General features: G+C 45.3%; 1 protein-coding gene across 1 annotated transcript; it reads right to left on the bottom strand.

The window, feature by feature from the left end:
• Positions 1 to 7,871: 7,871 nt before the first annotated feature.
• On the bottom strand, positions 7,872 to 12,006 carry LOC133913422 (leucine-rich repeat receptor-like serine/threonine-protein kinase BAM1). Its single transcript, XM_062356571.1, has 2 exons — positions 9,221 to 12,006; positions 7,872 to 8,642 (listed from the first exon to the last, which is right to left on the bottom strand). The coding sequence occupies exons 1-2, from the start codon at positions 11,817 to 11,819 to the stop codon at positions 8,158 to 8,160; spliced, it is 3,084 nt and encodes a 1,027-aa protein (XP_062212555.1). The 5' UTR covers positions 11,820 to 12,006; the 3' UTR covers positions 7,872 to 8,157.
• Between the last annotated feature and the right edge of the window lie 1,253 nt (positions 12,007 to 13,259).

Here is a 13,259-nt window from a genome sequence, read left to right as displayed (position 1 = left end):
ATAATTATATAATTAAAAATAATTATTTGATGAAATAAATAATTATATAAGAGAAGATGATTTTTAAGTTTCTAATATCCAGCTCATTTTAAAAAATCACTACTACGAAATTACTCTAAAAAGTTGAAATTTGGAAAATATTGTTTGATAGAGCTACCGTTAATTTCACTCTACAAACTGGTTTTGAAAACTCAATCAAACGGACCCTGACTCCTTAACCCTGCAATCTGCTGCATTAACCTCCTCTCCTAACTCCGGTCTTCTAACAGTTTGACCTGCATTCACTGCTGCCGATCATGTGCCCACTCTACAGTCGAACGTGCCCAATCCAATTGCCACATCTGCATGTCGTGTAGTGGTGTTGCGTAATGCTTCCCAAAGTTGGGACCGATCTCTTGAGCCATAAATTTGTTTAGACAGGGTTTTTTTTTTAGATATACAGGCTAAAAAAATTCCCTACGTGCCCCCTCCCTCATGTTTGTTGAACTTGAACCCATCGAATCCACAAAAGATGAGCAACCCACAAGTCGATGGCCTTGTCTTTTTTCAGTATATGTTCAAATCGGAACTGGATCCTCTAATTTAAGAGAAGTCATTATAAACAGTAGCAATTGATCTTGTTCGTTTATTTTTAATCCAACAGTTCATAGAGAAGTAAAGTTACGAATACTATTTACACGTGACTTCACTTTCTCACGTCAAAGGATCTCGGTTCCTTCAAATCGTGGGTCCGCCCGTGGCAATCACGCTCCGCCATCGATGGTTAACACTGTGCCAATGGCAGGTGGGCGCAGAAAGCATTGACCCGACGTCAGGAGCACTACTGCAGCGTCAACCAGACGATCAGAACACGCATGCATCAGACTTGCAGACGCCATCAAGAACACGAACGGGAACAGCGTGGCTTTTCTAGCGCGGAAGCCCACAACTGCATGCCTGCAGCCCTGCACCACTGTCTTCGCTGATAGCAATAGTTGGTATCCACCGCTGCCAAGAACCTGCCGCGGCTCCGGGGGAAAACCATATCCCATCGCCTTCCCAGCTCTGACTTGTCCCCGCCGGAGACTTCCGTACGTGGCGGCCGCCGTCCAGCCTCGCCGGAGCAGCGTGAGGCGGGCCGTCGATCGGCCAAGGAAAAAAATCTCTGCATACGTGCTGCAAGGTTAACCGGTGAGGCACCATGCCCGATTCACGTCACGTGTGTGCATCGATCTCCAAGCATTGGATGCAGCCGTCATGGTACAGGTGTGCGCTCCTTGGCCTCGCTGTCATCCTTGCACACCACGCATTTCGCGTCGCCGCTGGCTGTGTAGGCCTCTACGACCATCACCGTTGGCAGGCCCTCCATGGCGGCCTTCGCCGCAGGCCGCCTGCACTTGCCTGGCGGCTCATGGTCCGCCTACCCGTCCAGCTGCCCGAGCAGTAGGTCGTCGAAGTAGTCATCGAGGAAGTACATCTTGATGCCTTGTTGAGGTCCTCGTGAATTAAATAGAGTACGTAATGTTGTTTAGAGGGGATAAATAGGTATTTTTTAAAAATTAAAACTTCACAACAGATTACAGATTTCGAATATTCTGGATCAATTACAGATTTCGAATATTCTGGGTCAATTCGAAGACTCCGGCGTCCGGAGGTTCTGAGTTTGACCCAGACAGTCCAGATGAAACAGGAAATTAAAAACTATGAATATATAAGTAAGTCTAGTTGAATCTAAGAATTACCGCATGTTTCAAAAGAAGCTTAAGGATAATTTTACAAACCACCCGTAGCTACAAATTCGTTAACATATAGATCGAACAACTTTCCCAAAAGATCAACTAGAATGAAAAAAATAAAAAAAGTAAAAGATACAAGAATTTTTTTTACAAAGTTCGGATACAAAAACATACGTCTCCGTTAAGTTGCTCACAAGAGCCGAATCTCTTTCAACCCTTATCCTCACCAAGCGACCACAAAGATCGAGCTTGAACTTACTCAAAGCTATCTCTTCCCTTACGGAGGCGGGGATGATCTTCACAAACTTCCCAGGACACTCCATAAGCTTGTGTGTTCTCTGTGTGACGCCTAGCCTTCTAGGAGCTCCAAGTTCCAAGAGTAGCAAACGCGAATCAACAGCTTGATGACAACCTCAAGTGCTCAAAAGATGGATTTATGCTCACTAGTACTCAATCTCATTTTCCCAACCCAACTCTCAAAATCTTGCAGGATTTGATGCATTAGAGAAGTTATGAGGGCTATTAAATGGCTATGAAAGTGTTTGTCTTGAGTGGGTTCAGCAACAACAACACTTAAATGGAGAGGGAGAGGGGTATTTATACCCTTTCTCCAAAAAAACTAGCCATTGTAGTATTTTTTGTACTGACTCGGAGTATTTGGGTTCAACTCGGAGACTCCAAATTGACACTTTAACGCGTAACCGAGAGCCGTGTTTGGAACCCAACACGGAGGGTCCAGATGACCGAGAGATTCCAGAGTATCCGGGTCAACCCGGAGACTCCAGGTAAAACACAAGGGCCATAACCGAACACCTCCTGCCGGAGCTGGACTCGGAGACTGCGTAATCCGGAGTATCTGGGTCAGCCCGGAGATTCTGGGTACAGACTAAGACTTAGAACTTCTTGGTGTTCGTGGGGTGATTTGTGTCTTTCTTCTTTGGTCTAAATGGGTATTTTGAGTACTGATACATCTTCAAGTCTATCTATATGTATCCCTCTTGATAGTACGTCATACCTATACTTAGATTCGAAAATAAAATCAATTTAAATCTATTGAGTAACTACATGCCGCTTCTCTTTTCCTTTTGAGGGACGCCAACATCATTTAACTTCTTTGATGGAACTAAAACATGTTTATAACTTTAATAAACTTATTAGTTTCTTAATCATTTATCATCAATTATCCAAAACCCGTATAGAGGCCTAGATGTACTTTCAAGAACCTATCTTGTTGCATTTATCCCTACTTTGTTATTATTGATTCCAATCCTTATAACTTAGGGATAGCCATGTTAATGTCTAACTTAAAATTTATCTGAAATTCTTAGCAATGTATAGGTCACCGGTAGAAGCTGAGAGGTGGAACGTTCCATCCTTTGCGAGCTATAAGGTTAACTACTTTCACAATAATAATGATGTTGGGATGAAGAATTAGTGAGAATGAGATGAGATGTGGGTGGTTCTAGGGGTAGATCGGAAGAGGAACTCGCACTGCTTGCATCGTTTAAGCACCATTCATTGATGCTGTTGACTTAAGCATATTTCCGTACTATCATAATCTGAATAGGCTAAGGATGAGTCAAGTATCATAAGTCACCATATTCATTTGACTCATACGCGCGGGATGTGAGAGAGAGGGCACGTAGAGGCACCTAATATTGCTCCGAGAGTATACCTAGGTGGCCTCTACATACTCGGGCATGGGGACAAATGTTCGGGGTGGGTATGTAAAAGGTTGTCATGAATCATCGCTTGCAACCGATAGGTTGTATGGATGGTGGTCTTGTATCGTGTGGGTAAAGATATATCCCCTATATGGTGTAAAATCAATTTGAATTGTTGTACTCTCGGTTATGAGAAACCTTAATATTCATTAGATGTCACCGTAGAGTCTCATTTGGATTTGTGATATGGAGGTTATATGTGGAATGAGATGAGACAGTTCATGTATGTTCTATGTTGAGACAATCACATTTGCATGTGATTATGGTTATGTTCTTATGGTCTTGCTAGGATCGTCCAAGTGTTAGGTTATGTAAATGCTCACATTGCCTATGTCGTTAAATTACTTTTGCATAATCTGAGTTAAACTTATGGCCTATTATTTGCTAATTCATCCAAATAAATTATCCTTAAAGTCGAGAATATATATACCTATATGTAAGTCTTGCGAGTACCTTCGTACTCACCGTGCTTTGTTGATTGTTCTGCAAACAAAGTTTAGAAGCCAATATTTATGCCCCACTGAGAATGGTGTGGTAATGAGTAGTTATTATACTGTCACTAACCCCGATCGGTTGCCTTGTGGGCAAATGGTGCCACTAGTCTTCATTTTCTTGTATATGTTTATTCCACCGTGATGTATATTTACGTTAGATGATACTTATCTTTTGTTTATTTTATCAACCTATAATCACTTGAATCCTTGTTTAATCGTAATATTGTGATGTACCTGTTGGTAGAGATATGTGTGGGTAATAGCTCTCTTGAAAATTATCAAAACACACATACCAAGACTGCTGAGATTTTATTAGTTTTAATCATTTAGTGGTTGCGATTATTGTGGTGGGATGTGAATTATCACGTGGTGTCGAGAGATGGATGTGTGCTACCTCTTTATCTTATTAAATGATCATCTAATTTGATTAAATCAAATACAATTTGGATGAATGCTCACAATTGGCTACAAGATTGATTCATGGTGGTAAGTGAAAACAAAGAAGGAAAAAAATTAAAATCATTTCCCAAGAGCTTGGTCTGGTCTCCTGTGGATCCAGCAGCCCTAACGCCATTATTGCAATGCAACAGTGCTCCAGCCATAGTTTGGGAAAATTTAGACTACGCCACTGATAAGGGAGGGAATCTAGAAAACATCATCGATGAGCATTGACGGTAAGGGAGGGAATCCAGAAAACGTCATCGAGGAGTAACGTCTAGGAAATGCCACTCATAAGTTCGAACTCAGACACAACACACCATTTTCTTCTCCGTCTCCCTCTTTCTTTTATTTTTGGGCCTAAATTGACTTGTACAATGATTGTTTTGCCCCTATCTCTAACAAGGGTTGAATTTGCACTTTAGATTGGTTTAATCAAATTGGATAGACTACACAGATGAAGTTTAAATTGGATAGACTATACATATGAAGTTTTAAAAAAAAATCAGCGTGACTTTTTTGCATATTTATGGCATGTTAAATATTATTGTGCTTCAACCCTTACACATGCACAGGTGAAGTTAAAAAAAATAGCATGACCTTTTTGCATATTTGGCATGTTAAATATTATTGTGCTTCAACCATGTTAAATATTATTGTGCTTCAACCATACACATGCAAAAAGGTCATGTGAAAATTCAACCCTTGTTAGAGACAGCAGCGAAACAATGATTGTACAAGTCAATTTAGGTCCGAAAATAAAAGAAAGAGGGATGGAGAGAAGGAAATGGCGTGTTTGTGATAGAGTTACAACTTATGAGTGACATTTCCTCAACGTCAATGCTCCTTTATCAGTAGTCTAAATTCACTCCTTTATCAGTAGCGTAGTCTGAAATTTTCTTAGCTTTTTGGGTGGTGGTTGGTCAGAGGTACATAACATAGAACTAGCCTGCCTTTTTACTGTTTACCATGCTATTGTTTACCTGCAGTTACAGTTGCCACTTTCCATTCTCCAACACTTTCTAGTTTAGTGAAAAAAATATATAAAACTATATTACGATTGTAAAAATATAAAAAAGAATACACTTTTACAAAACTATTTCACATAACTATATTTTTCGTGTCCTTACCTATCACAGAAGCACACTTTTATTAATAAATATCATGAAACTACACTTCCTTTGTCATTTCGTATCACAAAATTACATATTTTAAAAATCTATATCACAAACCTATACTTATATTGACATTCAATTTTACAAATCTACACTTTCTGAAAGTGTAGTTTTGAGATCCAAGTGACAAAAAATTGTAGTTTTATGAAATTGATAATTGAAAGTGTGGTTCTGTGATAGTTTTTACAATCTTACTATAGCTTTGTGAAATTCACAGCAATATTTCCTTCTTCTCTGCTTCTTGTCCTCTCCACTCGATTTATGTAGATTGCCTTCAGTGTCTTCAGGCTTCAGGCAGTCTCAGTGCTTGCTTGCCCATTTGCAGGGCGCATGCATGGCTCCTGCCGCTTGCCGCATCCTGGAGCACCAAAATTCACACCAAGACTCCTCTTACCGGAAGCCATGCACAGTATTGGAGCATTTCGAGCGCGGATGAACACACACGAACTGCGAAAGCCCATGTTCCAATGATCCAGCCATTTGCACTCCTCCAAGTACATTTTCAGATTCTAAAGCGCTACTATTGTTAGAGCTGATTCAAATTCTCTGCGATATGTGATTCTCTAGAGGAAGTAATTTTGTGACTGAAAGTGATTCTTTAAAATAAAATATATGGAGGAAGTGATTTTATACGGAAGTGAATTAGGAGAACCTGTTTTTTTTCAACTTCTCAATTTCTACTTTATTTCAGAGAATCACTCTCACGGATTTCACTCAATGAGCTAAAAGCTACTGTTTGACAGAGCTTCCCCTTATTCTAGCCGAAAAACTGCTCTGAGAGCTCTGCCAAATAGACCCTAAGTACTACCGCATAACAAGAAAGACCACAACAATTAAAGTGGTCCTAACTGCGTTTTGAACAGAGCAATGGCATTGCATCAGAATCCCCGGTGAAGTGAGGCTGAAGGAAGCTTTGCGTTTGATAGTCCCTCGGGCGATAGAGGGCGTCTTTAGACCATCTCTAGCTATTTTTCCTTCATTTCATTCCTTTTCTAATTTTCTTCTCCATTCTAATTCTTTTTATTTTTTCTCATCTACAACAATTTCTTTTCGAAGAGATTCGTAAAGAGAAATAATGGATAATCTCAGAGTGAATATAATGATCTTAAAAATCCCTTCGTGAAGAGAAACCGTTAAAACGCTAAAGAGAATAAAAATTCCTTCGTGAAAAAAATATGACCCGCAAAAGAAATCCGTTGGAAATAATCTTGGCTACGCCCAACGGTTTCACTTCGGGGACGAAAATCCCGTCGTGAAGGGATTTTCGTTCCCTTCAGCGTTTCAACGGTTTTCCTTCACGGTTCCCTTCACGATGGGATTCACATGGTCATTCCTTTCGAGACGGAATTCTCTCTCCTTTTACTTCGCGATTCCGCTCGAAAGGAAGTTGTTATAGATGAGAGAAAATAAAAGGAATGAGAACGAAAAAGGGAATCGAGAAGAAAACAAAATGAAAGAAATATAATTAGAAATGATCTTAGCAGTGGACTCATGTCTCACGTGGTAGGGGACTCGGAGCCCTTCTTTTTCTGAGTGAGATGTCCACTTAGCCAAAACCAGGGCCTACACTGCTCTGTAGAACAGCGACAGTTCACAGAGAAATCGCAGAAGGGACCATTGCTCAGATCGATTCTTTTCTTTCTCTTTTCCCATTTTTTCGTTGTTCTTCTCGTTTGTCTTCTGCGTTATTTTTCATAACGATGATTGAACAAGGCTTTTTCATAAGCTCATTGGCCGTTGCTGCATTCGAATGAGTGCACGGATGAGTCTTTATCAGTGAGAGAAGGAAAAACAAGTGTGTTTTGCAATTTGTGTTAAAAAATGTTTCTTTTACCTAATGCACCTAGTTCACTATTGACCACCACTAACAGAAGATAATGGACAGACCATGGAACCAACTCGCATCTCAAAACCCTGCTACTGTACTTCTCGACCAGGTGACATCTCAGTTGCCTAACAGAACGATGGTAGTACAATGTTATGTTCCATTCGCTTTCACTTAACACTGAAGCATCTGCTAACCACTTATCTGCTGCTGCTGTTAACTTTAACAGAGGGCAAAGCATCTGTTAACCAGCCTAGTCATTTCTTCGACCTGCATACCACCTTTGACATTCTGGGCCAGCTTTGAGATGTAAATCACCTTTTTTTTACAACAAAAGAATAAAGAGAAAGCAGCAATCAGATGCTTTGGGAGAATATCTATTCATCTTTGCAAACATGCTTTTGCTTTGGGGCCAATGCAGCATGCATGGCATCTGGATTCAAGGCTTAGCCCACTTCAACGGTTTACACACAAGAGCAGAAAGCACTTAAAGATCTTGGTTCCACAACAAAGAATTCGATGCTAAATTCGATAGAGAGAGCACTTGATATTTCAGTGCCCTGAAGTGGAGAAGGGAGATCAAAAGATATAAAAGGTAACTTAAGTCAATAGAGACTCCTACATTGCAGCAGTAAAGCAAACACGTCGAACTGGGAACTGGGCACCACCAACAAACTTGAATATGTACAACAGAGGCTAAACTTAGCACGTTCTAAATTAAAACCTAAGCTTGCATTGAAGCGCGCATTTAGCAAGAAAAGGTAACATTTTTAAGTCTTCGATTACTCAAATGCTGATGAGATCAGGAGGCGGCGATGACAGTGAGCTTGTTTGCTGCTGTTGCTGATCTTTCGCTTCATCGGTTGGTGCTTCATTGGACCCAACTGGAGCTGGACGTAGAGGATTGGATGCAGAACCATCATCAGCATTTGAAACCTCTTCCCCTTGCTTGGGAGATGGCTTTGGAAGCTCACTCAGGATTTGCACAACCTCCCTCATCGTTGGGCGCTGCACGCTCTGCTCCTCGATGCAAAGTAATGCAACATAGAAGACATGCATGACCTCATGCAGTGGAACAGTTGAGAGCCTTGGGTCCAGGATCTTCATCACTTGTTCTTTGTTTGAGTCTGTCATCATCTTCGTCCACTGGACAATGTCCACACCATCACCAAACTCACCTACTGGCTTCCTTCCGGTGACCAGCTCAAGAAGCACAACACCAAAGCTATAAACATCACTCTTCTCATCAACCTTGAGTGTGTATGCATATTCTGGACGACAGCCGCGGATAACAAAATATAGGGTAAGGTAAATCAATTAGAAAATAATACAGTTGTGCTTTTGCAGCTAGACTATTATCAAGTTAGTACACAAGATACAACATTGAAGAAATCGAACCTAACCATACACAAAGAGAGGCTGCTTTCAGCAACAAAAGCATCTTATCAAATCATGGTGCAAAATTAGAAGTTAGAGCATTCTGATGTGGAAGATGAGTTGCAATTGCAAGAAGCTAGGCTTGTACACAAGCCATTTACCACTAATGAAATGGTGCCTCAATATCTCAATTTGATAATACAATTTGTTTGCAATTGCATGACTGAACCTAGAGGAGAGAATTATAATTCAAACCATGTAAATAGGCAATACTCATCAAACAGTACAATAATTAAGTCATAAAACAGTGCTTCAGCATCTCCATTAACTAACTAGAACTTGATTGGAAATTGTAAAATTAACTTTAGAAATGCAACTTGATAACTCGGACCATGTAATAAGCATCCAAATACCTATGTGGCATCTTGAAAATATTCAGACTGAACTGGATTAGGAAGAGTAGATTTGTTACCTGGCGCAATGTAGCCATATGAGCCAGCAATGGCGGACATGCACTCCGATGCACCAGAATCCTGCAAGAATTTTGCTAGCCCGAAGTCGGCCACATGAGCTTCAAAGTTGGAGTCAAGCAGTATATTGTTCGACTTGACATCACGGTGAAGTATCAATGGTACACAATCATGGTGCAAGTAGCAGAGCCCCTTAGCAGCCTCAATAGCAATATTGTATCGGGTGTCCCAGTGCAGGTGCCCTCCCTTCTTGCCATGGAGCATCTCCCCAAGGCTGCCATTGGGCATATACTCATAAACCAGCAGGTTAGTCTCATTGTTTGAGCAGAAGCCTAGCAGGCGCACAATATGACGGTGCCGAATTCTCCCGAGAGTTTGTATCTCTGCCGAGAACCCATGATCATGTGATGAGCCACGGCCCATTGCTGGGAGCCTCTTCACAGCCACAAGTTCACCATTTGGCATTGCCCCCTTGTACACAATCCCAGCACCACCTTTGCCGATAATGTTCTCCTCTTTCAAGCAATCTAGCACATCATCGCTGGTGAAGTCAAGGCGCTGGAATGCAGTGAGTTTCCATACACGTGCCTCACTAGCTTTCTTCAACGATCGGGCCTTCAGAATTGCTGCAGCAGCAAATGCAATGGAGCAAACCAGCAAGCCAAGGACAATTAGCAGCTTGACGGTATTGGACAGCCCACCATGGCCATGGGCAGTGTGGTCGGTTCCAGCAATGCCCGGGCGGCATGGACCGAGGTATGGTCCACACAGGCCTGGGTTGCCAACGAAAGACGTGGCATTGAAGTAGCTGAACTGGCCAGTCCCCGGAACAAGCCCAGACAAGTTGTTATATGAGAAGTCGACCGCCGTCAAGCTCTGCATTGTCGCGATGGATGGAGGTATCTCTCCATCAAGGTGATTCCGGGACAAGTTGAGGTAGTTCAGTATCCGCATATCAGAGATGGCCAGAGGTATCTTCCCAGAGAGGTTGTTTTGGCTCATGTCCAAGTAAGTGAGAAGCCGGCATTTCCCAATCTCCGGTGGTACACCTCCCTCAAACTTGTTGCTGCTAAGGTCAGCCTTGGAGAGCTGCTGCAGCTGCCCAATCTCCGGAGGCACCACACCAGAGAACGAGTTCCGATCAAGAAGCAGCTTCTGAACAACGGAAAATTTTCCAAGAGATGCCGGCAATGCTCCCGTAAGCTGGTTGTTGGACAGGCTGATCTCCCCAAGATTAGGGGCTGCAACGCCGATCACGGCCGGCAAATTACCAGTGAGGAGGTTATCGTGCAGTTCAACTTGAGTCAGCTTGGGCAATTCGAAGAGCCCCTTCGGAATTGAGCCGTTCAGGTAGTTCTCGCCGAGACGGACGCGGCTCAAGGACTTGCATTGGCCGAGTAAGTCTGGGATGGCGCCGAACAAGAAGTTGCCGAGCGCGATGAGCGTCTGCAGCTTGCCCCCTGCGCAGAGCTCCGGCGGCAGCGTGCCAGTGAGCTTGTTCGACGAGAGGTCGAGCAGCTGGAGGCGGCCGTTGCGACCGAGGCGGCGTGGCACACCGCCGGTGAAGTTGTTCTCCCACAGCTGCAGCACCTCGAGGCTGGGCAGGTCGCCGACGAAGTCGGGGATGTCGCCACGCAGCTTGTTGCGGAACAGGTTAAGCAGCGTCAGGTTCTTGAGCTCGGAGAAGCTCGCCGGTATCTCGCCGGTGAGCGCATTGTTCGACAAGTCCAAAGAACTGAGGCTCTTGAGGTACCCCAACTCCGACGGTATGCTGCCGGTGAGGCCGTTCACCTGCAAGAACAGCGTGTCCAGATTCTGCAGCCTCCCGAGCTCCGGCGGGATTTCGCCTGAGAGCCCGCAGTTCGCGGCGTCGAGCCTGACCAGCTCAGTCAGGTTCCCCAGCTCCGGCGGGAGCCCACCGGTGTAACTGTTGAAATACCCAATGTACAGCTCCCTGAGGCTGGTGAGGTTCCCCAGCTCCGGCGGTATCTTGCCGGAGAGCTCGTTCCCGGAGACGGCAAGGTACTGCAGCCGCGCCCACCGCCCGTACTCCGGCGGGATCTCCCCGGAGAAGAAGTTGCCGCCGAGGTGCAGGTGCTGGAGCAGCGGCATCTGCACGACCTCCAGTGGCAGCGGGCTGGTGAGGTTGTTGTTGTAGAGGTCGAGCACCCGGAGCGCGCGGAGCCGCGCGAGCGCCGGCGGGAAGGAGCCGTTGAATGCGTTGTTGGAGAGGTTGAGGTGGGTGAGGAGCTGCAGCCGCGCGAACGACGCCGGGATGGGTCCGTACAAAGCGTTGGCGGCGACGGAGAGGCGCTGCAGGCCGCGGAGCCGGGACAGCACCGGCGGGAGCGCGCCGGAGAGGTTGAGCCCGGACACGTCGAGGCCGACCACGACGCTGCTGCCACGAGGTCCGCAGGTGACCCCGGCCCACGCGCAGTGGTCGGTGGTCCCGTTCTTCCAGGACGCGAGCGCGCCGGTGGGGTCGGAGAGGGCCGCCTTCGCCGCGCGCAGCGCGTCCGCGTCCGCGTCCGCTTCGCCGCCCACCGCGCCGGCCGCGCCCGCGGCGAGGGCGAGGAGCAGGAGCAGCGGGAAGAGGCGCATCGGGTTGGGTTTCTCTTCTTGGGATGGAGGAGGAGAGGAGGCTCGCACTCTCGGCGAGGAGATTGCAGACGAAGAGAGTGTGGCGAGACTGAGAGGGGCCGGAGGAATGGTGCGTGCTTGCTGTGGGCCTGTGGAACACTACACTAGGATATCAAAAGAAAGAAAAAAAAGTGAATTATTTTTGGGCTGTGGTTTTGCTTTTGGGGTTGGTTTTATAATGTGATCTTGGGGTCTTTCGGTCTTGAATGGATAGATGTGTATGGGCTGTTGACCAACGATTATTTTTGTACTGTACATTTATCTTGTCATCACATACAATACAGTGCTACTCATCTCCGTATTGCCGTAAAAGCCATCGTATTTTGCTTCATACTCCAAAACCATCGGACACTTCTAATCCATTGCTGCCGTCTCCGGGAACGAGCTCTCCGGCAATATACCGCCGGAGCTGGGGAAACCTCCCCACTCCACCAGCTTCAGGCAGCTGTACATTGTATGGTAACTGCGTGGAAGTTGAAGGTGATACGCAGCACCAACAACTACCGGCGACGGCGAGCAAGCTTTTGGCTAGGCGTCGTGCGCATTGCCACAGCCAGAGCAGTGCTCTTTCTACTAACGGAACGTCTTCTTGAGGCCACTACCGGGACGGTTTGTACTGCCACCATCGTGCCACGCTCGTTGGCTCGTCGCTCTTACTAGACGCCTACCGGTGTCGTGTGGTTGCCCGCGCGCGCCCACGCCGTGGCCGGATGCGAGCCATCGTCATTCGCGTGCGTGATGGGTCGTCGGAGCAGGGCCGGTTTACTGCCTGCCCCCACGCGCCGTGGTCCAGCCTCGCGGTTGGAATGGAGTGAGGCGTAGCTGACTACGATTCCCGCCGGCGCCCGTGGCGTGGTGTGGCTCCGTGCGGCGGTGCCGAGTGGAGCAGTTGGCTCGGGCGCTCGGCCGGCTCAAGCAAGCGAGCAAGCGCCGCGCGCGCGCGCATGCATTTCGCCTGCGTTCGATACGGCGGAGCTCGCATCGCATTCACGGCAACTTCTATAAACTTCATCGACTCTGACTCGCCGTATCAAAAGTATAAGTAAATTGTTTATATTTTTCTATCAACTTTATTTTTTTATAAAATAGTTAATATTTATAGCTCAATATGGTATTAAGATTAGAGATTTTACATTTGAGTTCTAACAGATACAATTAAATATAAAATTATAACTGACTTCTATTTTTACATCTGAGATACCCTCACGCGTGTAAGGCGTGTAGATATTGTGGCAGTGACGCTATCTTGACTTGCACACTCCTCCAGCTACGCGTGTTTTTATTTCATTTCGAGGTTTTATTGTTGCAGGCTGCAGCTGCGTATACCAGCCATCGGCGTTGATGCATTATACGGGTGCATTCAGAGCTATACTTGATGCCTCACCTGTAAATTTGACTTGC

This window comes from Phragmites australis, chromosome 3 (assembly GCF_958298935.1).
Source record: "Phragmites australis chromosome 3, lpPhrAust1.1, whole genome shotgun sequence".
Classification (NCBI taxonomy): Eukaryota; Viridiplantae; Streptophyta; class Magnoliopsida; order Poales; family Poaceae; genus Phragmites; species Phragmites australis.
The sequence above is the reverse complement of the archived record's forward strand: the minus strand, read 5'-3'. Positions and strand labels throughout refer to the sequence as shown.